This window comes from Megalobrama amblycephala, linkage group LG13 (genome assembly GCF_018812025.1).
Source record: "Megalobrama amblycephala isolate DHTTF-2021 linkage group LG13, ASM1881202v1, whole genome shotgun sequence".
NCBI lineage: Eukaryota > Metazoa > Chordata > Actinopteri > Cypriniformes > Xenocyprididae > Megalobrama > Megalobrama amblycephala.
In genome coordinates this window covers 10,734,592-10,761,440 of record NC_063056.1, presented here as the reverse complement: position 1 = coordinate 10,761,440, position 26,849 = coordinate 10,734,592, and the positions used below count along the sequence as shown (strand labels likewise).

At 39.1% G+C, this 26,849-nt stretch overlaps 1 protein-coding gene and 1 long non-coding RNA gene across 6 annotated transcripts in view; one reads left to right on the top strand and one right to left on the bottom strand.

Annotated features, from left to right (window-relative positions):
• The window catches only part of LOC125243190 (transcription initiation factor TFIID subunit 2-like), a 32,900-nt gene extending 6,435 nt beyond the window's left edge, over positions 1-26,465 (top strand). Inside the window, exons 1-6 of one of the 2 annotated variants that reach the window (XM_048152631.1) lie at positions 17,358-17,722; positions 17,871-17,925; positions 18,994-19,154; positions 19,576-19,694; positions 20,207-20,348; positions 24,868-26,457. In XM_048152631.1, coding sequence (XP_048008588.1) covers positions 17,673-17,722; positions 17,871-17,925; positions 18,994-19,154; positions 19,576-19,694; positions 20,207-20,348; positions 24,868-25,111 — 771 coding nt within the window. In that variant the 5' untranslated portion in view covers positions 17,358-17,672 and the 3' untranslated portion in view covers positions 25,112-26,457. Of the gene's footprint in view, positions 1-17,357; positions 17,723-17,870; positions 17,926-18,993; positions 19,155-19,575; positions 19,695-20,206; positions 20,349-24,867 lie in introns of those variants that run through there. The other variant, XM_048152632.1, reaches the window with a different exon arrangement.
• On the bottom strand, positions 1,529-8,001 carry LOC125243191. 4 transcript variants are annotated; one of them, XR_007178993.1, is made up of 4 exons: positions 7,986-8,001; positions 5,597-5,613; positions 5,120-5,298; positions 1,529-1,625 (listed from the first exon to the last, which is right to left on the bottom strand). It is a non-coding gene; the product is annotated as an uncharacterized LOC125243191 (long non-coding RNA). The 4 variants fall into 4 exon arrangements; XR_007178992.1 differs by lacking the exon at positions 7,986-8,001 and adding an exon at positions 6,139-6,197; XR_007178991.1 differs by lacking the exon at positions 7,986-8,001 and adding an exon at positions 6,097-6,157.
• Positions 26,466-26,849: the final 384 nt, after the last annotated feature.

Sequence of the window (26,849 nt, the reverse complement as noted above, 5' to 3'; positions counted from 1 at the left end):
TAAAGTGAAAGTCAGTAGGGGAAGGGCAAACTCTGTTTACGTGGCTGCAGCGCTGCACGCGACCGGCACCTGAGCTGAGCCTGCATGAGCGGCACTAGAAGGAGATTGTCGCGGTTGTCGGATGAGACGACTTAACGTTGTCAGAAAGGTGAGTAAGGTTATAATCGTTAAAGAAAACGAACGAAAAAACGAAAACTAGGTGGGAAAAAACATCGTCGTTAACTAAAATAAAAATAAAAACGAGGCATTACAAAAAAACGATAACTAACCAAAACTGTAATGTGTGTTTGGCAAAACTAACTAAAATAAAATAAAATTATAGATTAAATGTCCTTAGTTTTCGTCTTTGTCAATTTCTTTCATAGAGCAAACGTTCAGCTGCATTTCATTTCCCTGCGTCGCGTCTCTCTCACATACTCGCGCGCGCAAAGCCCCTCCCCTCCGTGCACACCGCGCCTCAGAACGAGTGTTGGAAGCAAGTTCGCGAAAGGTTGGTGTCTCATGAAAACCTTTACACAATCACACATTAAAAAGTGGTATAAAAATATTTTTAATTCTGAATATAATTTTGTCAGTGTGTTAATGTCGACCCGAGAAGCGATTGCTACTTTAGAAAGTTAACTAGACGCAAGTTTGAGGTAAAATGCACTTGGGTTGTCGATGTCAAAACACTATTTAAGCTGTGATTCAAGTAAGGAATAATTGACGACGGGCCGTTGAATTATTAGAAAAATAATGCACACCTGAGGTGGTGATTCGGTCACGACTCGAAGTGGAGTCAATTATTCCGCTTATACCACGGTTATTCTCAGTCCTTCATATAGCTCGTAAGTTTTTTTTTTTTTTGGGGGGGGGGGGGGGGGGGGGTTGTTGGTAGGGGAGAGCCCTTTTTTTAGGTCAGAGCAACTGCCCCTCAAAATTCCTGTGCACGTCCCTGGTTCCATTACAGATTTGTATTGGTTTTTATTTGCAAATATTTAATGGTTCCCATTGCAGTTTTTGTATTGGTTCTAATGGTTCCATTATAAATTTGTATTGGTTTTTATTTGCAAATATTTAATTGTTCCCATTGCAGTTTTTGTATTGGTTCTAATGGTTCCATTATAAATTTGCATTGGTCTTTATTTGCACATATTTAATGGTTTCCATTGCAGTTTTTGTATTGGTTCTAATGGTTCCATTACAGATTTGTATTGGTCTTTATTTGCACATATTTAATGGTTTCCATTGCAGTTTTTGTATTGGTTCTGATTTGTATGTTTAACTGGTAGCTGTTAATTAGGCCATTGATTAATTAAATAATTTAAATTATTACTATAATTATACACTGGTTTTCTCCTTGTGGCTTAACCCCTCAAGAATATATAATTTTAATTTATATAAACTGCACACCAACTTTTCAATAGCTAACTGTTCAGGTTGTGTTTTGCAAAGAATTAAGAACATGAAACTGAAATCAAAATTATACTTGGATCAAGACCATCTTTTTTACTAAACCCAGCTGGAAATAAACATCTGACAAAAATGATTAACATGATATTTTTTATTATTTAATGTGTAATAGAAATACAAGAACTATGAACTGTGTTTGTGGCTTCACTGTATCCACTGTGGCTGGCTTAGACCTGCAAAAAGAAGGAGAATTCATTAGGACAATGTACCTCTTAAACCACATTACCAGTACATGAGATTATCCATACATTATATATTTATATGGGACTCTCAAAGAAGTTGCAAGAACATAGTTGTTGACAACTTCATTATTTCATCCAACATATTTGGGTGTACTTTGAGCAGATTCAAGATCTTGAATTTTATCCATTAGTCATGTCAGGTTCATAGCATGACAGTCATCTGTTATTTAACCTTCTCCAGTTGTAGGTTAGTGATGCGCGGGTCGTCTCATAACCCGCGAACCCCGCGGGTCGGGTTGGGGCGGGATAAGAAATTGTCACTTTATTTGCGGGGCGGGTCATTAAAAAACAAAATTAAAAACAAATCCATATGTGTTGCGTGCAATTCCCTATAGCCTATATTAAATGTTTGGGAATATCTATTTTCATATTTTTTTTAGGTTCTTTGATACGGTTGCAATATGAAGGCTATAGCAACGTAACCATTTTGGAAATGAAGCGTAAATGTGAACATCAAAGATTTCTTATGCTGCTGCGCCCTCTATAGGACCAGCGACTAGTCGACGTCAAGCTTAAAGTCCCTGTAAAGCCCTATTAAAGTCTGTGTTCTGAGTATGTCACACCACAGTAAAATGTGTTATTAACCACCCAGCCAAATTTGAATGATTAAAAAAACGCCAAGTAAATTAAATAAATTATCAAAATCTTGAAAAAATTAGCAGTATTCTCTGCTCTCAAACGCTGGGGGCGTGTCCGCTGTCGGTGCTGAAACCACACCCACTCGCGAGAGCTGCCGCCTCAACTTATTTGTCTAATCAGTCAAACTCACTGATGCATATAAACAAAAGAATCACGTTAGAGGGTTGCAAAATTTAGTAGAGTTACTGTGGACCACCTACTAATTAAGCACACAAGGCAACATACACTCATTGGTGGGCATGCACTGCCGACTGTTGTCGAGTCAACAGGTGATGGCGCCGTGAGACGGGAGGATGAAGGCCGAGGCGGGAGATAGTCTGTTCAGCCCCATTCACCAATAACAGCAGATTGTCAGTGAATCCCAGTTGTCTGATGAAAGTTTGTAAAACTCTCCGGTGTAAAATTATCACAGCAGAGACTAATTGAATCCACCCCTTCTTCATATCAAATTTAAATAAGGAGAACAAGCTTCTTTTGTATATTATCGCAACCAGGTAATATGCATTTGTGTGATGAAGGCATTACTAGCTAGCAAAATGTAGGCTGTATAACTAACAGTATTGACACTCGAGATTAAGCGGGCAAGCTGCTGTAGCGTTAGGGGTGGTGCCATGCTCGATTACTCTAGTGCGTCAGACAGTTATATAGTGTTAGGGGTGGGGCCATGCTCGATTACTCTAGTGCGTCAGACAGTTATATAGTGTTAGGGGTGGTGCCATGCTCGGTTACTCTAGTGCGTCAGACAGTTATATAGTGTTAGGGGTGGTGCCATGCTCGGTTACTCTAGTGCGTCAGACAGTTATATAGTGTTAGGGGTGGGGCCATGCTCGGTTACTCTAGTGCGTCAGACAGTTATATAGTGTTAGGGGTGGGGCCATGCTCGGTTACTCTAGTGCGTCAGACAGTTATATAGTGTTAGGGGTGGTGCCATGCTCGGTTACTCTAGTGCGTCAGACAGTTATATAGTGTTAGGGGTGGGGCCATGCTCGGTTACTCTAGTGCGTCAGACAGTTATATAGTGTTAGGGGTGGGGCCATGCTCGAGGGCTCCAGTGCGTCATCGAGCCCCCAGTTTAGCTCCGCCTTTTGTGAAAAGGTTCCTGATAATTTACTCACCCCCATGTCATCCAAGATGTTCATGTCTTTCTTTCTTCAGGCGAAAAGAAATTAAGGTTTTTGATGAAAACATTCCAGGATTATTCTCCTTATAGTGGACTTCAATGGAGCCCAAATGGTTGAAGGTCAAAATTACAGTTTCAGTGCAGCTTCAAAGCGTTCTACAGGATCCCAGATGAGAAATAAGGGTCTTATCTAGAGAAACCATAGCTCATTTTCTAAATAAAATTAAAAATTATATATGTTTTAACCATAAATGCTCATCTTGAACTAGCTCTCTTCTTCTTCTCTATTTGAATTCCGGCAGTGTAGACACTGCTAAGTGTATTACTGCCCTCCGCAGGCCAAAGTTTGAACTAACTGTTATATACTATTGAACTAACATATTGTATATAAAAATTAGTTCAAAGCTTTGACCTGTGGAGGGCAGTAATACACTTAGCAATGTCTACACTGCCGGAATTCAAATAGAGAAGAAGAAGAGAGCTACAGTGGGTTCCAAACGGGATATATCGCCCTCCGAAGGGCACTTCAGAGTGAAAACAATCATGGCCGCCATATCGAAGGGTCGTTCCAAACTGAAGTGCTCAAAACTGACCACTTCAAAGGGCCCTTCGGAATGAAGGATTTCGAAGGGTACAACTGATGGACACTTCGGGCCCCCATGATCCTTTGCACAGGAAAGTTGTTTGACGTCACAGAATGGGTAGAGGAGGTTAGGAGTTCGATTTTACCTATAAATGTATGTATAGTATTTTTCTGTACTATTGTAATATTTATATGAGTTAGATTTAGTAAATTATTATGGTCAAAACGACAGTGTACTTCAACAAAAATACTTTACAGCTCCCTTTATTAGTCCATTCAAATGTTTCAAATACATAGACACAATATACAATATGGTGTAATAAACCTAAATAAATAAAATAACGTTAAACAAAGGGCGCTGCTTGCACAATCTACTCCTCCTTGATTGTCTCGTTAAGATGATGCAGAAGTGCGTTCCAAAAAAAGAGGTTTTTTTTACCCCTACACCCTTCATCCCTTCGAAGCTCTCACTCCGAAGGGGAAACCATCTGAAAGGAATTAGGGCATAGGGATGAGCCCTTCCGAATGGAACGCAGGGCTACTTCAAGATGAGCATTTATGGTTAAAATGTATAAACATTTTTTTTTTTAGAAAATGAGTGATGGTTTCTCTAGATAAGACCATTATTTCTTGTATGGGATCGTGTAGAATAATTTGAAGCTGCAATGAAACTAATTTTGACCTTCAACTGTTTGGTGTCCATTGAAGTCTACTATATGGAAAAAAATCCTGGAATGTTTTCATCAAAAACCTTAATTTCTTTTCGACTGAAGAATGAAAGACATGGACATCTTGGATGACATGGGGGTGAGTAAATTATCAGGAGTTAAAAGTGGACTAATCCTTTAAGTGAAAACTCTTTCCTAAGAATTTAAGGTTCTCTAATATAAAAGTTCTCTATTTAGGAGAACTTTTAGTTGTAAGATAAAACATTTCGTGAATACGGCCCCAGGTATATTGGACCAGGTTTGGTGTTAAAGTCTGCAGGACAGTGGTTCTCGAGGGCCAGAGCTTAGATCACCTACAATATGTTATGAACATGACTTTCAGAGAACCAGATTGACTGCTAGATTGATCACTTACAACAGTGGTGTCCAGTCCTGGTCATGGAGGACCAACGTCCTGCAGTATGTAGCTCCAACTTTCTCACACACCTGCCTGTAGTTTCTGGTGATCCTGAAGACCTTCATCAACTGGTTCAGGTCTGCTTAATGGCTGGAGCCACAGTTAATTCTGCAAACAGGACTAGATGGCAATAAATACTGAAAAGAGAGAGGACAAACAAAATTTAATGGTATAAAGCCAGTTTAAAAATTGTATTCATGAATATGTATAATAACATCTGAGAATGTACACCACTGTACTGAAAAATACAGTATTTGCCATTTAAGTGAGGATCATCTCATTTTTAAAAAATGACACCCGAAATATTAACAGATAACATAAGCAAAATCTTCATGAAAATACAGTTATATGATGCAAAGAAAGTTTTTGTAAATGTGCATGACAAATCTACAATGCAAAAACTGAGAATGTTTGACTGAGTCAAACAGTACTTACACAGCAGAACCAATGATCTGATTACACACAAGGAAGAGGGAGAAAAAGAAACAAAAATTAATATATCAGGCAAATATTGCTCTGTATGGATGAACGTGCTGATTAAATGTACACATTCAAGAGAAACTATTATATTAATATTTTAGTGATTTATTTCATGGCCTAAATGTTTTACTTCAGTTATATCTTTTCATAATTAATTAAATATTACAGATGGTTGATTTAATTTGACAGTTATCTTTTCGGGTGAATATAGGCCAATGAGTCCTAGTGATGGGAAGTTCAGATCATTTTACTGACTCGGACTTTTGAGTCTCGTTCAACAAAATGAACAAATCTTTTTTCGAGTCATTTTGTTCATTTAGTTCATTTTAGCAAAATGTAATTAAAATGTTACGTGTTACTTCCCCAACACATCTACTACTTATGCAAACGTTGATCCCACTACAAACAATACAAAACTACAATGCTATAAGATTCAGAAATGATTAATTCATTACCTGGGTCTTCAGTTTATGACAAGCTGATTAAGCTCACCTCACCTCTTGTCTGACAAGTCTTCGGGTTTAAGTCATTCCTTAATGACGTGACAGGCAGTCCCATGCTAAACCAATGCAGTCTGAGCCGGTAAGAGAATTGATTAGTTCATTTCATGAGTCTTTCGGGTTTTTGAGTCGTTCCTTAAACACGTGACAGACCCATACACTACGCCAATGCATTCTGAGCCGGAAAGAGAATTGATTAGTTCTCTTCATGAGTCTTTCGGGTTTTTGAGTCGTTCCTTAAACACGTGACAGACCCATACACTAAGCCAATGTATTCTGAGCCGGAAAGAGAATTGATTAGTTCTCTTCATGAGTCTTTCGGGTTTTTGAGTCGTTCCTTAAACACGTGACAGACCCATACACTAAGCCAATGCATTCTGAGCCGGAAAGAGAATTGATTAGTTCTCTTCATGAGTCTTTCGGGTTTTGAGTCGTTCCTTAATCACATAACAGACCCATACGCTATTTCTGACATTTCTGTCACTGTTTTTGTTACTGTTTCTTGAGGATCTGTGGTGTGTTATTATAAATAAATAAAGCCCTGTTATAAATAAAATATTGATTAATTTATCTTTTTGACTGTCTATCTGTAAATAAACACTAGGCTATACAATAATATAATAATCCAAGCCTACAATACAAAGTATTTATAGCCTAGTTTGTTCATTTTTACTCCAATTTTGAGTTTGCTGTTATAATAATTGCTTTTCCTAGGCAGACTTGACATATTGGTCTAATATAAGAAGATTGCTCAAAAAGGACATAATGACATAAATTAAAAGCAAATAACATTTTGAATTTGAATTATTAATGTTAGTTTAAAACATCAAGTTACATTATGATAACTTCAGCTTTAACAGTTGTAACACAAACTCAAACAAAACTGGAGAGTTAACGTTATTTACTAATAAATATAATGTGCTTGGGTCACACAGCATAGTGTATGGGTCTGTCACGTGATTAAGGAACGACTCAAAAACCCGAAAGACTCATAAAAAGAACTAATCAATTCTCTTTCCGGCTCAGAATGCACTGGTAGCGTATGGGTCTGTCACGTGATTAAGGAATGACTCAAAACCCGAAAGACTCATGAAATGAACTAATCAATTGAATCATCAGGTGAACTACTTCTAGCAGTACAGAACCTGTAGAATATTGCACATGCGCGACTGAACGAATCACCCCCCGAGACGACTCGTTCTTCCCGAGTCACATTAAAGATTCGTTCAAAATGAACGAATCGTTCAAGAACGACACATCACTAATGAGTCCTCTCTCTCTCTCTTTCAGTCTCTGTCCCCGCGCGTGCACGCGCCAGCTTGTGAGTGAGACAATACGTACAAATTTATTGTAAAATCTGTTATTTTTAGGTCACGATAACATGATAGTAATATGACCGTAGCTTATGTAACGAGATTTAATAAGGGTGTGCAGCTTAGTTATTGTATTTACGTCGCTGTTTAAAACTTTAATACAAAGACACAACTCAGCCCGGCCATCATGGCTAGCTCAGTCGAGTCATCGCGTAAAAACAGCAACGGAAAAACAATAATAAATAAAATTAACACCGAAATGGATGTAAAACAATTCAAGGTAATGAATTAATGCGGTTTTTAAAGTATATTACCTCAGATGACCAGAAAATGAATTGTCCGAGCGGCTAGTCGACCGTTATAACCGTTATAATTTAAACGCAGCAAGCTAAATAATATAACTTACTCATCAGATAAACCACTAAAGCGGGTGTAATTTAATTCCAATTAATTAATTCATTATCATTTCGACCTGTTACACTAATTTTAATAGAAAACTCAGAAATTACTATAGAAATATAAAAAGCTTACCTGCTTGCGGTACCAGTCGATTCCGGAATGACAGTTCATGGATGCTGTTCCAGCAGTCTCATTGGTTAGAATTAATCACGTGATGTCATATTATTAATAATTTATATTTATTTATTTATTGCCATTTCAGAAAAATAATATATTAATATTGTGTGTGTGCATTTTATATATATATATATATATATATATATATATATATATATATATATATATATATATATATATATATATATATATATATATATATATATACTACCGGTCAAAAGTTTGGGGTCAGTAAGATTTTTTTATGTTTTTAAAAGAAGCCTCTTCTGCTCACCAAGGCTGCATTTATTTGATTAAAACAATAAAATAAAAAATACAGTAATATTGTGAAATATTATGACAATTTAAAATGACTGTTTTCTATTTTAATATATTTGAAACTAATTTATTCTTGTGATCAAAGCTGAATTTTCAGCATCATTGCTCCAGTCTTCAGTGTCACATGATCCTTCAGAAATCAGTCTAATATGATGATTTGATGCTCAAGAAACATTCATTATTATTATCAATGTTGAAAACAGTTGTGTACAATTTTTTTTTTTTAAATTCTTCGATGAATAGAAAGTTCAAAAGAACAGCCTTTATTTAAAATAGAATATTTTCTAACATTATAATTGTCTTTACTGTAACTTTTGATCAGTTTAACTCATCCTTGATGAATAAAAGTACTGATTAATTTTATTTCTATCCCCTAAAAATAAAATTAAAATTCTTACTAACCCCAAACTTTTGAACGGTAGTGTTTAATGTTACAAAAGATTTAGATTTCAGACAAATGCTGTTCTTTTGAACTTTCTATTCATAGCATCATGAAATAAAAATGTAAATAACTATTTTCAACAATGATAATAATCATAAATGTTTCTTGAGCATCACATCATCATATTAGAATGATTTCTGAAGGATCATGTGACACTGAAGACTGGAGTAATGATGCTGAAAATTCAGCTTTGATCACAGAATAAATTACACTTTACTGTATAATGACATAGAAAACAGCTGTTTTAAATTGGAATAATATTTCACAATATTACTGTTTTTGTTTGTATTTTTAATCAAATAAATGCAGGCTTGGTGAGCAGAAGATACTTCTTTTAAAACATTAAAAAATCTTACTGACCCCACACTTTTGAATGGTATATATATACACACACACACACACAGTTGTCTCAGTCTGACTTTATTGGTCTGGGAGCAGCTACAAACAGGTAAAGACAGTACTTGTCTTACTATCTTGTTGACTGTGTGCAGTTTTAGTTATGGGATGGGCAATTGAATGTAATGACATTGGTGACATTTTACTAGATTGTTAAAAATAGTTTGATTAACCCTGTGCCTTGAGCATTTAATCATAAAACAATGATTTAACTTGTACTGTGCTGTGAACATGGGGGGTTGCCCACAGTAAACCTGCTATGGGCCCCGGAGCTAAGGGCCCCACATGGGCTAACCAACTGGGGGCCTGTGTGGGTTTTCATGGGGCCCCAAAGAGTTTGCTCTTGCCCACACAGCCCCTCAGAAAACCCACACTTAGTGGGAAAAGGATGAAATCAAATTAAACTTGAGTTCTATGTTGATAAATTAAAATTGATTTCTGGATATCGTTATGTTATTTTTGTACACACACAAACAAACACGTTGTGCTTTCATGTTTTATGGGGACTTCCCATATACATAATGGTTTTTATACTGTAAAAATTTTATATTCTATCCCCCTACTGTCACAGACACGTCAGGTTCCACCTCACTCCCTTACCCACGCACTCAATCACCGGAGTACTGATCACCACCACCTGCAACTCATTATCACCATCATCACCGCACTACTTAAGCCCCACACTCACACACACACATTGTCCGGTCTCGTTCGTGATACACAAGTTGTATGCTTACCTCAAGGACTCCCAAAGCGATACTTCCCTGTCTCCATACTCTCCATCGTCTCCATCGTCTCCTGGTCTCCTCGTGTCTCTACCTACCTGTGTGTGTGAGTGTTCCCGTCTGCCAGCTCCAACGTCTTCATCTACCTGCATCTGCAACATAAACAAAGGACAGTATTACCTCTCTTTCATCTCCAAGATCATCATATCCATCATTGCACTTGCCTGTTGCTCTGCTGATAATCCAAATAAACATCCATACTGCTTTTACATCTGTCTCCGGTGTCTCTACTGTAACAGAAGACCGGACCATAACAGCTAACTATCAGCATGAGCCGTCAAGACCCTTTCCAGGAGCTCGTGGACGCAGTTCGTCGAGCACTCACTCCTCAACCACCGTCACCGTCACCAGCACCAGCCACCGCTGCTGCCACCGCTTCCACAGTCACCTCTGCATCGCCTGTATTCACCGCCAGTCCCATGGCCAAACCGGCGCCCTACTCAGGATCGGCGGAGGATTGCAGCGGATTCCTCCTTCAGTGTGAGTTGGTCCTGGAGATGCAGCCGCACCTCTACCCCACCGACACGGCGAAAATAGCGTTCATTATTTCCCAACTGCAAGGTAAGGCCCTGCAATGGGCGGATTCCCTCTGGACTCAAAAAGGATCAGTTGTCAAATCCTACGCGGCATTCGTCACCCACTTCAGAGAAGTCTTCGGAAAACCCTTGGCTGATTCTTCAACTGGTGAGAAATTGTACAATTTAAAACAAGGAAATAAGACTGTTAACGATTATGCCTTGCAGTTCAGAACGCTCGCCGCAACCAGCGGATGGAATGAACAAGCCCTCATCACCACCTTTCGACAAGGTCTGGAGCCTAATGTGCGGCTGCATCTCGCTGCATACGAGGACTCCATAGGACTTGAAAGATTCATCCAACTCGCCATCCGCGTGGGTTCTCGTATGCAGTCGTGTCTCCTCGAGCACCAGGGCCAGCCACAGACTACACCTCTCCTCCGTCGGTCCGAACCCGTCAGCTCCCCAGAACCAGCCCCCGAGCCCATGCAAGTGGATAACTCCCGTTTGTCACCAACAGAAAGACAGAGAAGGCTGACCCTGAATCTGTGCTTATACTATGGATCTCCTGGGCATGTCATCTCCACATGCCCAACCCGTCCTCCTCGACCCGTGGTTAGTGCTATCATTCCCTCTATCCAAAAGATGAAACCACTCACTACTGTAGTAAACCTTACTGCTGCTAATGCTTCCATTCCAGTGGTGGCGCTCCTCGATTCAGGGTCAGCAGGAAATTTCATCTCCGGCGCCCTCTGTCGACACCTCGGGATCAAGACCTCGCCTTCTCCGATTAACTACCAGGTCCACTCTATCACGGGCAAACCCCTGAGCCGCAAGATGATTCGACGCGTCACTGGACCCCTTCAACTGCACGTGGGTATCTTCCACACTGAGTCCATCCATCTGCTGGTTCTGGAGGAATCCACCGCTGACGTGGTTCTAGGGCGCCCGTGGCTGGAACTCCACAATCCCAACATCTCATGGCGCACGGGCGAAGTCCTGAAGTGGGGCGACCACTGCTTCCCTGGCTGTTTCCCAGAACTTCCTATTCCAAGATCTCCTCTCTCCACAAGTCTCTCCATCAACGCTACCTCCATCGAAAGTCCTGTGGAAAAACGCTCCGTCGAAGTTCCACCCGACTACGCCCCCTTCAGTGACGTCTTCTGCCCGCAACGCGCCTCCAAGCTTCCTCCACACCGGCCATGGGACTGTGCCATCGATCTGTTACCGGGTGAGCCAGTGCCTAGGGGACGCATATACCCCCTGTCAGTACCGGAGGAGAAGGCCATGGAGGAATACATCAAAGAGGCCCTTAATCAAGGATACATCCGCCCGTCTACTTCCCCTGCTGCTTCAAGCTTCTTCTTCGTGGCCAAGAAGGACGGAGGCTTGAGGCCTTGCATTGATTACCGCTCATTAAACAAGATAACTGTTAAATTCCGGTATCCACTTCCCCTCGTCCCAGCGGCCCTGGAACATCTCCGCGGTGCCACTGTGTTCACCAAGCTGGACCTCCGCAGTGCGTACAACCTCATCCGGATACGCGAGGGAGACGAGTGGAAGACCGCCTTCGTCACGCCCACCGGCCACTATGAATACCTAGTTATGCCGTATGGCCTGGTCAACGCCCCCTCCGTATTCCAGGATTTCATCCATGAGGTGCTCCGGGAGTTCCTCCACAAGTTCGTTCTCGTGTATAGATGACATCCTCATCTACTCCCGGAGCTTGGCCGAACATCGCCACCACGTTGCAGAGGTCCTCAAGCGCTTACGGCAATTCCATCTCTTCCTAAAAGCAGAGAAGTGCTCGTTCCCTCAGCCCTCAGTCCACTTCCTGGGATATGTGATTGACCACAGTGGCATCCGGATGGACGAGGGGAAGGTTTCTGCCATCCAGAACTGGCCCACTCCAAGTACCATAAAAGAACTCCAGCGTTTCCTCGGATTTTCCAATTTCTACCGTCGGTTCATCAAGAATTACAGCACCATTGTCAGTCCAATCACCAACCTCCTCCGTAAGCAGCCCAAGTCTCTGTCCTGGTCCCAGCCTGCCACAGAAGCTTTTGAGACGCTCAAGAAGGCCTTCACCACCGCTCCCCTCCTCGTCCACCCCAATCCAGACCTGCCATTCGTCATGGAGGTGGACGCCTCCACCACCGGAGTGGGAGCGGTACTATCGCAGCAGCAGGGGAATCCAAGTAGGCTCCATCCATGCGCCTTCTTCTCCCGCAAGCTCAACCCGGCGGAGGTGAACTATGATATCGGGGACCGCGAACTCCTGGCTGTCAAGCTCGCCCTTGAGGAGTGGAGGCATTGGTTGGAGGGAGCAAACCACCCATTCCAAGTTCTAACTGACCATAAGAACCTCGAGTATCTGAAAGCTGCTAAGCGACTCAACCCTCGTCAAGCCCGGTGGGCAATGTTCTTCTCACGATTCAACTTCACCATTTCATACCGCCCTGGTGCCAAGAAACTCAAAGCCGATGCTCTCTCACGTCTCCACGCTCCCGAGGAAAAGAGCGACGAACCTGAACCTATCCTGCCTGAAACCATCTTCGTGAGCCCCATCGAATGGTCAGAAGAGACCTTACCCTCCTCCAATGCCTCCTCACGCACTCCGCCGGGTTGCCCTGAAGGCTTACGCTACATCACCCGGACACGACGCACTCCACTCCTGCACTCCATTCACTCTTCACTTGGCACTGGTCACCCGGGGGTCAATGAGACCCTCTCGCTGCTTAAACAGCGCTTCTGGTGGCCCAACATGGCCAGCGACGTCAGAAGGTATGTGCAGGGCTGCAGGGAGTGCGCCATCTCCAAGAGCCCACGCCATCTTCCAACCGGCAAGCTCAATCCTCTGCCCGTTCCTGAGAGACCCTGGTCACACCTGGGAGTGGACTTCGTCACCGATCTCCCCGAGTCTGATGGTCACACCTGCATTCTTGTCGTCGTAGACCGTTTCTCCAAAGCCTGCCGTCTAATACCCCTGGAAGGTCTACCGACTGCCATGGCCACAGCGGAATTAATGTTCAACCATGTCTTCCGTCACTATGGAATACCCGAAGATATAGTCTCTGACAGAGGACCTCAATTCGTCTCTCGAGTCTGGAAGGCGTTCTTCTCCCTCCTGGGTGTGACCGTCAGCCTATCGTCTGGATACCATCCTCAGTCGAACGGGCAGACGTAACGGAAGATCCAGGAGATCGGCCGCTTCCTGCGTACCTTCTGTCACGGCCACCAGGACTCCTGGAACCAGTACCTTGGTTGGGCCGAGTACGCCCAGAACTCCCTCCGTCAAGCCACTACTGGATTAACACCTTTCCAATGCGTACTCGGTTTCCAACCCCCACTGTTCCCCTGGGACGGGGAACCCTCCAACGTTCCTGCAGTTGACTACTGGTTCCGGGAGAGCGAGAGGGTATGGGACTCAGCTCACCACCAGCTGCAGAGAGCCCTGCGCAGGCGCAAGATGACAGCCGACCTTCGGCGCTCCCAAGCTCCAACCTACCAACCGGGGCAGAAGGTCTGGCTGCCCACCAGAGACATCAGGATGCACCTGCCCTGCAAGAAGCTGAGTCCCCGCTTCATTGGCCCGTTCACCATCCTTCGACAGATCAACCCCGTCACCTACAGACTACAACTTCCTGCACAGTACAAAAGAATTCATCCCACCTTCCACGTGTCACTATTAAAACCTTACCACCCTTCTGTTCTTCCTTCCACAGAACCTGACGTGGCAGCCGCCGAGCCCCCCCTTCCACTCATCCTGGACGATTGAACTGCTTACGTGGTGCGAGAGATCCTGGACTCCCGGCGCCGTGGTGGTCTCTTAGAATATCTGGTGGATTGGGAAGGCTATGGCCCCGAGGAACGCTCAGGGGTCCCCAAGAATGATATCCTTGATCCTACTCGGTTACAGACTTTCCACACCAACCACCCAGACAGACCTGCCCCACGACCTCGAGGACGACCACCACGACGTCGGGGTCCTCGGCCCTCAGGAGCGGGCCGTGGGAGGGGGGGTACTGTCACAGACACGTCAGGTTCCACCTCACTCCCTTACCCACGCACTCAATCACCGGAGTACTGATCACCGCCACCTGCAACTCATTATCACCATCATCACCGCACTACTTAAGCCCCACACTCACACACACACATTGTCCGGTCTCGTTCGTGATACACAAGTTGTATGCTTACCTCAAGGACTCCCAAAGCGATACTTCCCTGTCTCCATACTCTCCATCGTCTCCATCGTCTCCTGGTCTCCTCGTGTCTCTACCTACCTGTGTGTGTGAGTGTTCCCGTCTGCCAGCTCCAACGTCTTCATCTACCTGCATCTGCAACATAAACAAAGGACAGTATTACCTCTCTTTCATCTCCAAGATCATCATATCCATCATTGCACTTGCCTGTTGCTCTGCTGATAATCCAAATAAACATCCAAACTGCTTTTACATCTGTCTCCGGTGTCTCTACTGTAACACCTACACTAACCCTACCCCTAAACCTACCCATCACAGAAAACATTCTGCATTTGGGAAAATGGGACAAATATGACCTATGAATATGATCTAATATGACCTACATGACTTATATGAATGAACAATTTTGTGTGAATTCTATTAAACAATACATATATTTAACAGTATAATTTCTACATATTACATAAGGATAAGCTTAATACCATTAAACAATTTAGTTTGTGTGTCATATTTAATCTATTTTGTTGTGTTGCAATAATGGTAAAAATAAATAAATCTGCATCTAACCTAAAAATTGTGTATGTGTACATCATTAAATCAAACTAAAGAAACCACTCAATTTATTGGAGTTCTAATGGTTCATACTGGTGTCCAGTAGATACCAACGTGTAATATATAGTTTGCCAAAGATGTTCTATTGGTCCTTAATGGTATCCAATAGGCAAAATATGCTACCAATAGAAGAAGGCAAATTACCAATAGAAACCCACTTGGACCATTATATTTTCCATTAAAACCAATACAGGCAAATAAGCAAAACTTGCCACCAATAGAAAAAAGCAAATTACCCATACAAACCCACTAGGACCATTACAGTTTCCATTAAAACCAATACAGTTCCCTTTAAAACCATTAAAACCATTACAATTTCTGTAATGGTTTCTATTGTTTTTTTCAGCAGGGGTACTTTTTATAAGTTTTTTTTTTTTTTTTTTTTTTTAACTTTTACTTTTATCTTTATTGTGCAAATGTGGTGTGTGTTTTATGTAAAGCACATTGGTCAACCATGTGTTGTGGAAATGGTGCTATATAAATAAAATTGACATTGACATTGCATGCGGCATGCATTCGTCGGATTATGTGAGTATTGTTATATTGTTTACTTCTGATTTTGAATGAGTTTGATAGTGCTCCGTGGATAACGGCTAATGTTACACTGTTGGAGAGATTTATAAAGAATGAAGTTGTGTTTATGAATTATACAGACTGCAAGTGTTTAAAAATGAAAATAGCGACGGCTCTCTTGTCTCCGTGAATACAGTAATAACCGATGGTATCTTTAACCACATTTAACAGTACATTAGCAACATGCTAACGAAACATTTAGAAAGACAGTTTACAAATATCACTAAAAATATCATGTTATCATGGATCATGTCCATTATTATTGCTCCATCTGCCATTTTTCGCTATTGTTCTTGCGTGCTTACCTAGTCTGATGATTTGGTTGTGCACATCCAGACGTTAATACTGGCTGCCCTTGTCTAATGCCTTTTATAATGTTGGAAACGTGGGCTGGCATATGCAAATATTGGGGGCGTACGCCCCGACTGTTACGTAACAGTCGGTGTTATGTTGAGATTCGCCTGTTCTTCGGAGGTCTTTTAAACAAATGAGATTTATATAAGAAGGAGGAAACAATGGAGTTTGAGACTCACTGTATGTCATTTCCATGTACTGAACTCTTGTTATTTAACTATGCCAAGATAAATTCAATTTTTCATTCGAGGGCACCTTTAAGCAACATACATTTGTGGAGGTTTAATCTAGGGAATTTTGTCAACACTGTACTGTACTGTAGTAAACACTATCCTAACCAGAACTGTTATCAATCAGGCAAAACAACTCGACAATTTATCATATTAAACAAACTATGAATTATTTGAACATTTTTAACAGTTGCAGTTTATAATATTAAACATAATAATCATATACATAATACCCAGCAGGGCCCACAAAAAAAAATCAAATAACTATAATGTTGCACAGTGTATCATATATTGGAAAATACATATTTAAACACACACACACACACACACACACACACACACACACACACACACACACACACACACACACAAATAAAGTTACTAGTTTCTATATTCAGATGGATCAAAGGAACTTTAGAATGAAAATACTGGCTTTGATTTTGTTATTCCAGATTTTAATATACAGGTGCATCTCAATAAATTAGAATGTTGTGGAAAAGTTCATTTATTTCAGTAATTCAACTCAAATTGTGGAACTTGTGTATTAAATAAAGTTAAAGTCTTTGGTTCTTTTAATTGTGATGATTTTGGCTCACATTTAACAAAAACCCACCAATTCACTATCTTAATAAATTAGAATACTTCATAAGATCAATAAAAAAGGATATTTTAATCAGAAATGTCAGGATTCTGAAAAGTATGTTCATTTCTATGCATGAGGTGAGTGTTCTAAACCTTTTTTTTTTTTGAGAGGGATTAAATGAACATCTCTGGCTGGCCCACACTCCAGTACAGTAGGTGGCAGTAATGTACCTTAATGTTGGTTGCCACCCGCTAGCTTCCTCTTACGCCCCCTTGAGGAAGATAAGTAACTGCATAGATATCATACGGGTAACTGATGAATATCCATCCGGGAACCCATAGAGCGGGAGGGCGAAGGTTACCAACAATATGGCTGAAGACATGCAGAAGGGATAATAGTGTTGTTGCTTATCTGCAAAATAGAGAAGGATGTTGCTGATTTTATTAACACTTCACCATCCTTTCACAAATTAAAAAAAAACATGACGGACTACAGATGGACCACAGCGATGTTTGAACAAGAAAGAACTTGCCTTTAGTTTTTAAAACAACTAGGAATTAAGGATTTAATGCAACTGAAGAAAAACACCGCAGTTTGAGAGGGTTTCAGTGAATTAATTGAAAAGCAGGATGAACCGCAAGAAAGACAAGGGCTTTGAGAGCCCACGACCATATAAACTATAAGTATCAAAAAAATGCAGTTTCTCACCGCATGCATGACTATAATTGCAGTTGTGTTGTTACATATCAAATCAGGAGTATAAATGATCTCACATCACATCTTGCGCAGCATGAATTTAATTAATTACTGTTTGTTTATCTCTTTACGACCCATCAGGTTGTCTGCATCAACAACATAAATTTTCAGAGGAAGTCTGTCATTGTGAGTAGTCATTTATATTTGATTTTGAATATGATGTTTGTATGAAGCAGAAAATGTGAAGTAGACAGTCTTAGTATGTAGTAGGTTGAAGATGAAAATTTGTGACGATTGAGACTAAAAAAGACTAAAAAACTTTACCTTTTACCACTTTCGATTTAGATTTGCCTTTTTACTTTAGATTATAATGTACAGTCAAATAATTAGTTTTCATGAAACTTAAATTCAAAGATTTAATAGTTTTTTTTTTTTTTTTTTTTTGCATAAGCCAATGATCACATTGATCACATATACACATCGTGTATATTAAGTATTTTCTTCTAACTTTATATATTTGACAAATAGCTTATTAATGAAAATGTTGAAATTAGTGTTGAAGGGTTAGGTCACGAGAGCTCTCCCACTCATTGAATTTAACTACCACTGTCAAGGTCTAGAAAGGTACTGAAGTCATTGTTAAAATAGTCCACGTGACTGCAGTGGTTCAACCTTAATTTTATGAAGCGAATTGTATTCTTTTGTGCGCAAAAACAAAACAAAAATAATGATTTTATTTAACAATATCTTCTCTTCTGTCATTCTCTTACGCTGTTTACAATCAGCGCTTCCAGATTCTCCATCAGAATGCGTGTGATGCTGATGCAGGAGCCAGCCAATAAAGAGTCCGGCGTTCTGATGTAGAACACGGAAGTGCTGAACGTGTTCAGCGTAGGAGAATGACACAGAAGATGTTGTTTAGTTTTTTTTGAACCACTTGCAGTAACGGCGACTATTTTTTTTATAAAGTGGTAGTTAAATTGCTGTCTATGGAGGAGTCAGATACCTCTTGGATTTCATTAAAAATAACTTAATTTGTGTTCTGAAGATGAACAAAGGTCCTATGGGTTTGGAACGACACAAGAGTGTGTAATTAATGAGAGCAATGTAATGTTTGGATGAACTAACCCTTTAATGAAATCCTTTCTCATTTTATAGTTAAAACTAAATTGCTTGATTATGGTATTGATAAATGTGCCAGAATGTTTTTAAAGCACTTTTGTATGGATTTTTTATTTTTTTTGCTCTGAGTAGGGTTATGTGGAGCTGACTATCTTTCCAACAGTGATGAACCTGAACCGTATTAAATTGAACAGCAAACAGTGCCGTATCTACAGGGTGAGAGTGAATGATCTTGAAGCTCCATTCATTTACAATGACCCTACGCTTGAGGTCTGCCATCATGAATCCAAACAGTAAGCTCAGCTTTATTTATGAACTCTCTATTTCAAAAAACAACAAAAATAAAATAAAACTCACACACATTGCGCACTAATCATTCTCTGTATTGTATTTATGCATCATATTATTTGTTGCACTGCCTTTATGCTTGTTTTAATATAGGATGATTTTCATTACTGTATTTCAGAAAGTAGAATTTTTGCCACAGTGTCACAATGCAAAAAATCTTATTGGTCCTTAAATGTAGCTATAGGCTTTTCTTTATGTAAAATATAATTTCTTTTTCAAATTTTATTATTATCGTCACCTTTGTGATATTTACCTGAGAATATCTGTCAGTATCTAATTTCTCGTTGGTAATAATATAATTGTTTTCAAGTGTGTTCTTGTCTTCATCTTGGTGCATGATTTTCTCTGTATCACTGTGGTTAACAGGAGGAACCTGAACTATTTCTCCAGTGCTTACACAGCAGCAGTTAGTGCTGTGGATCCAGATGCTGGGAATGGGGAGCTTTCCATTAAAGTTCCTTCTGAGCTCTGGAAACAGGGAGATGGTGAGTAGATCACACAGTATGAAGTTTTAATTTGGAGCTTGGAAACTAAAGTTTCTATGTCTGTTTGAAATTCATATTGCTTGAGACTTTAGTAATCTTTTAGTAATCTATTAACAATTGAATGAAACCAATGAAATGGAAGCTGTGACAGATCCCTTCATTCATATTGTGACGTACATTCGAGTGTAACTGATTATTGAAAAAGACAAAAATGTAGTTTGGGGACTTTCTATTTGTTGTTGATAAAATTTTGAGATGTGGTTGTTGCAGTCAAAAATGGAGACACATGAGCGTGGCCTTGTGTCACCAGATAGAATTCTGTTGTTTTCGCTGGAAGATGCAAAAATTATAGTATTGTCATTTGCTATCGAAGTGCCAGAACTTTTGACACTAGATGCAGTGCCAGAACTTTAGTACTCACTATGTCCCTTTTTTTTTTTATGATTGTTCATTTTTAAGGCACAGAATAATATCTGTAATAATAATCATTTTGTCCCGGTGTTTGTTTGCAGAGATGAAAGTTATGAAGGTTTACATTGAATTCTCATTGGATCAACCGAAAGGAGGGTTGCATTTTGTAGTACCTGATGTGGAAGGAAGTATGGCAGAAAGAGCGGCCCATGTTTTCTCCTTCGGCAACCAGAATTCCACACGGTAAGCTGCAGACATTGATATGCATAAAAAGGAAGATTATCGTGATGGTAGTTATGGTTAAAGATTTAGGCTGCTTCCACATTAGTGATTCAGAATTACTAAGGTTACAGTCCTACATAGATTACATCCTCAGCATTATTGTGCTCTTGAGGAAGGTTCAATGTTAAGTGTCCTAGTTATACTTGTGTGAAAGATTCATTTAATGCGCTAATCCATGCAATTTAATTTTAACGTGTTAAAATAACTCCAATAAATTAACAAAGCATGCGAAGTTGCATTATCAATGTAATTTACGTCACGCAGTTAGATGATCTTGGGAGTTGAGATTTTATCACATGGATCATTTACCATGGTGCAAGCACCTGTAACTCTGATAGGTGGAAATTTCTATTCTAACCCCTTAACCTGATTTTGCTTCTCTGTTCGTGATCAAATCATTTTAATTCGCTAAACTCTGGGAAAGTTTAACAGTCTAATTATCCAGTAAGCGAATGCGTTCAAACAGTCAGTCCAAAACAATGAATGTTAAGAAAACCAGGCTTATTACATCAGAGTTGGCAGAGAGAACAGTGACCCATGGCCAGTTTTCAGTGAATTATTCATTCCAGTGTCTGTTTAGCTTTAAAACACAAGAATTGTCATGTTCTGTCATTATTTCTGAAGAGCGTGAACACTCACGCATCGCGTGTAAAATACAAACTGAATGGAATGTCAAAACATCCTACCACTGTATGGACGGATGATATGCAAACTATGTTTCTCAGCTAAATAAGCCCAGTACTGACAATAAATCCAAAATAATGAAAAAACAGTTTGTAATAATAACATATTCTAATTATTCTTTAAATAAAAAGAATTACTGTCAGACAGATCATAAAACAAAATGCTTAGAACTATTTTATATTTAAAAATCTGTAATTTTTTTAGACACTAGACAATTAGAATAAGACATTACTATACTTTTACCAAACAAATGGAATTAGTATCAACAAAATCTGTTTTTCCAATGCAGAGGAAACACAGAAGCTGCATCTAAAGTAGTATTTATATGTATTTACATAAACTGTTTAATGCAACTCAGAGGGGACATGAATTCATTTTACCTGCAGTTACAATTACATTGTAATGGTTTGAGATTAATGTTTTTAAAATAAAACATTGAATATTGAAATATGAAATTATTTACAAAAATTATACAGTATAATTAGTTTAATTATACTTATGAAACTAAAACCACCAGTAGTTTTTTGCAAGTAATTCTTAAAAGATTAGTCCAGTTTTAAATGCATATTTCCTGATAATTTACTCACCCCCATGTCATCCAAGATGTTCATGTCTTTTGTCAGTCGAAAAGAAATTAAGGTTTTTGATGAAAACATTCCAGGATTATTCTCCTTATAGTGGACTTCAAAGGCCTCCAGACGGTTGAAGGTCAAAATTTATAGTTTCAGTGCAGCCTCAAAGGGCTTTAAATGATACCAGACAAGGAATAAGGGTCTTATCTAGCAAAACGATCGGCCATTTTCTAAAAAAATACAACTGTATATTAGGGTTGTCACGATACCATAAAAATGTCTTACGATACTATACCAGCTGAAGTATCACAATACCAAATAGTATCACGATACCATGCAGTATGCAAAATGAACCAAACTTTCATAAAAACATGAAAACAGACCAGATTTTTCTCTGAATACTTCATTAATGAGAATGAATAACAGGCTTTTATTACCAATCAAATGAATCATTGTAAACAAAATTCTTCTTAGCACTGCACAGCAGCTATATGAAATGACATTACGATGTAGCATTTATGCATTTGCACTTTAATTACAATTGCATAAATAAATGTTATGATATTAATTATTATGATATTAATGTTTCGAATATAAAAATCTGAATATAGAAATAAAAATGAATGGTGGAAAAAAATGATAGAATAGGCCTAGAATAGGTCTAATGTCAATAGGCCTGACTGGAGAGCAGTATGTATATTAAAACATATAATACATTTATAATGTTAAAATCATGATTGATATGATTGATAAGAACTGAGTGCAAAGCCGCTATAGCCTATTTGATGAATGGAATTGCATAATCGTCTGAATCGTCTTCGCAAAGATGTTTCTAGAAACAAACTATTACACCTTTTCCAGAAGTGGTCAAATGAGCTATGGAAAAACTGCGAGAATTCATTCTTATATAATAATAATAATAATAATTCCTTACATTTATATAGCGCTTTTCTGGGCACTCAAAGCGCTTTACATATTGAAGGGGGAATCTCCTCAACCACCACCAATGTGCAGCATCCACCTGGATGATATAAAGATATTATGATGTTAATTAAGTGAATTTCAGACACTTTCTCCAGAAAAAATGCAGTGCGAACAACAACATGCAAGTGCAACTTTATCTCATTGCAAAATTAACTGAAGCATTGGGAAACAACAAGGTGCTAATTCTACAGAGCATTTACTACACAGCAGACAGGCAACGGCAGTGTCTTGTAATGTTTTTGCAGGCATGCATGTTCAAGTGTACCTGCCGCACATACAATATTCCTTATGGTACTGACGATACTACAGTTTAAAAAATACAATGGCATCGCCAGTATTTTGAAGCTTTAGTATCGCGATACTACCGTAGTACCGGTACACCATGCAACCCTACTGTATATGCTTTATAAACACAAAGTATCGCCTTGAACATACTTCCGGTTTCCACATTCTTCAAAACGCTTACGCTGTATGTCCTACCCCTTTCCTATTCTACTTACGGAAAAAACGCAACTGGCGCTGCGTTCGTTGTGTAAGTTGAATAGGGAAGGCGTAGGACATACAGCATAAGCATTTTGAAGAATGCGGAAAACAGAAGTACGTTCAAGGTGATATTTTGTGTTTATAATGCATACAGTTGTATTTTTTTTCGAAAATGACCGATTGGTCAAAAACTAATTTTGACCTTCAACCGTCTGGAGGCCATTGAAGTCCACTATAAGGAGAATAAACCTGGAATGTTTTCTTCAAAAATTAATTTCTTTTCGACTGTTGAAAGAAAGACATGAACATCTTGGATGACATGGGGGTGAGTAAATTATCAGGAAAAGTTGATTTAAAAGTGGACTAATCCTTTAATGAGTGAGCCATTGAGTCATTCATTCAGCTGAATCAAGTGAGTAATTGTCTGCATCCAAAATCACATATTTCCATACTATATAGTAGGTAAAAAAACGGCTATTATGTAGATTGTATGTTCGAATGCACAGTAATTATAAGAGTTCTGAAGTGCATATGCTATAGACACTTTACAATCCAATGAGGCCATGGAAGAAGAGATGTGAATGGCAGTGCAGTGACACAACTGACACTGGTAGGTCACATGACGGTGACAACATGGCAAATTTAGTACGTCTGGATTACATACTCCACATATTTATATTATATAGAACACATTTTAAAGGTCGCAGAGTACTTACTTATTCAAAACAAGTACCTACTCTGAGAGTATGCGATTTCAGATGCAGCAATTGACATAATGAGTGATTCATTGAATCATTCATTCAACCAATTCATTTCAAAGGACTGATTCATTCAGTAACGTAACTGCTGTGTGTTGTTTAGACGCAAAACATTTCTACTGTGGCTTTGTTTGAATCTATTTTTGTAGGCAAAATAGAGCAAAAACAGGCAATATGGTTTAAGTCACTTAATATTAACTTGTTTATTGAACAGTTGTATAAAATCAGTATCACATTTGCTGTTGTGTCGATATGTCACTCTTCACATGATATTGTTTAACTATATTATATGATATAAATATAACAGACAAAAATTTATACTGGGCATTTTTGCCCCATATCTTGAATTTTGCATTTTAATATACTAAATCACGCAGTGAAAGCATGCTTTCTAAATGTGCATCTAACCTACTAGGCTACATCAGGGATAGTAGCCTGACATTAAATGGATAGTTCACCCAAAAATGAAAATTTGATGTTTATCTGCTTACCCCTAGGGCAGCCAAGATGTAGTGTGACTTAGATGTCGTGTGTTTCTTCAGTAGAACACAAATGATGATTTTTAACTCCAACCGTTGCGGTCTGTCAGTTGTATAATGCATGTCAATGGGAACTCCATCTATAATAGTCGAAAATAACATGCACAGACAAATCCAAATTAAACCCTGCGGCTTGTGACGACACATTGATGTCCTAAGACATGAAACAATCAGTTTGTGCGAGGAACTGAACGGTATTTATATCATTTTTTACCTCTAATACACCACTATGTCCACTTGAGCATCTGGTTGGTGAGGTCTGAAAATGCACTCTGATGCTGGAAGTGATCTCTCATGTGTATATGTCAATGAGTGCGAGCAATCACTTCCGGCATCAGAGTGCATTCAGACCTCACACACCGGATGCTCAAGGCAGTTGGACATAGTGGTGTATTAGAGGTAAAAAATGATATAAATACTGTTTGGTTTCTCATATTTATATTTATATTTTCTTCACTAGGTTCTGGTTTCCATGTGTAGACTCATACTCTGAGCTGTGCACATGGAAGCTGGAGTTTACAGTGGATGCCTCCATGGTGGCAGTGTCCTGTGGGGACCTAGTGGAGACAGTCTACACCCACGATATGCGCAAGAAGACCTACCACTACATGCTGCCCATCCCCACTGCAGCCCCTAACATTTCCCTGGCTGTGGGGCCCTTCGAGATTCTGGTAGACCCCTACATGCATGAGGTGTGTGTGTGAGGAAATCTAATGTCATTTTTTGTTTTGAATGTCATCCATAGTTTAGAAATTTGGAGAAGTTGATAAAGACAATGTGACTGTAGCAGGGTGCTTAGCACAGGCCATTAAAAAGTATTAAAAGGAATTTGAGGAAAATCTATTTGCTGTAAATTAAGGTTATTAAGTATTACAAAATCAAATTACATTTAATGTAGGTATTTATTTATTTATTTTTTGTCTGAACATTTCCATCCTTAGGTCTAGGGTTGTACAATTAATCAAAATAAAAATGGAATCGTGGTTATTGAATTACAAAAGTCTGTGATTCAACTTATTAAATATAATGTGGTTGTGCGTTTAAAAACCCTCATCATTTACTGGGGCTCGGTTTGCAGTAAATGCCACTACACAGAACTCTATCACTGCCTGCACTGCGTGTTTGGGTTGCGACAGATTTACTTTTTGGCTGGTAATTTCAAAGATTTTTTTGGGCAGAAGATTACAGCATTTTACCTGGGTCTTGTTCTTTGTACATGGATTACTAAATTAGCTGGATTTCATTGCTGACAATTTGACACGATCCAGGTTTGTTAGGTTCTTAGAAGCTTATCCCGGAGTTGCTGTCATAGCAACAGATCTGTAAACTCAAACCTGCTCTGGAGCAGGCTTATTTCATGTAAACAGGATTAGATTCCATCTTTTTAAAGTCTGTCCCAGCCCACTGCTACTTTCTTGCAATTGTACCCTATTGAACCAGGGACAATAATAATTTAAAATAATAAAATAAATTAAAACGATTTAAAAATAACTTTGCAAATAATATTATAATGTGTAATCTATCATAATATATAGACACAGTTTTACTGTTTTACTTTACACGGTTTTACTTGAGAGATTTATTTGTGAGGGAATAATTACCTAAATAAAGCTGCAAGCAGTGATCGCAGACCCAAGCCCCGTCGGCACTGTCACTGCATGACAGGCGATATGCATATAAAATGGGTGAATGTAAAAGGAATGTCACATTTACTGGAGTCAGCTGGTGCCCCTATGACTGTGAACCAAAACAGCCACATCCATGAGATCATTTAAATTTAGATGAATTATCATGTCATTGGATGTTATAGGTCACTTTATGAGTGCAAAGTTATACTTTGAAGCTCAAAATTTTATATTTCCAGTATATTTATGTCAAGGTTTTTTATATTTTCATTTACTGATTTAATTATTAACCTACCCAGTTAATTTAATTATTAAACTATATTGTCAGTGCCCTACAAATTAACTGGTTCTGTGGCTTTATTTTGTTATTCAAATGTGTATAGAAAAAGTCAAGTCCTAAGGGATTTCTTATCCTTTAATGCAGGCAAAAGCATACAGCAATGAAAGGGTTAAAGGGATAGTTCACTCAAAAATGAAAATTCTGTCATCATTTACTCACCCTCAAGAATGTCAGTAAAACAGATCTCATTCCCCATTGACTACCATAGTATTTATTTTTCCTACTATGTTAGTAAATGGTGGTCAAGATCTGTTTGGTTTCTGACATTCTTCCAAATATTGTCATACAGGTTTGCAACTACTTGAGGGTGAGTAAATGATGACAGAATTTTCATTTTTGGGTGAATTATCCCTGTAAACTCTAACCATCAAGAGTGAAAAAATCTCCCTCTCTCTCTCTCAATTCAATTTGCTTTATTGGCATGACATATTTAGGTACATATTGCCAAATCATTGCATAAAGCAAGACAAAAACACA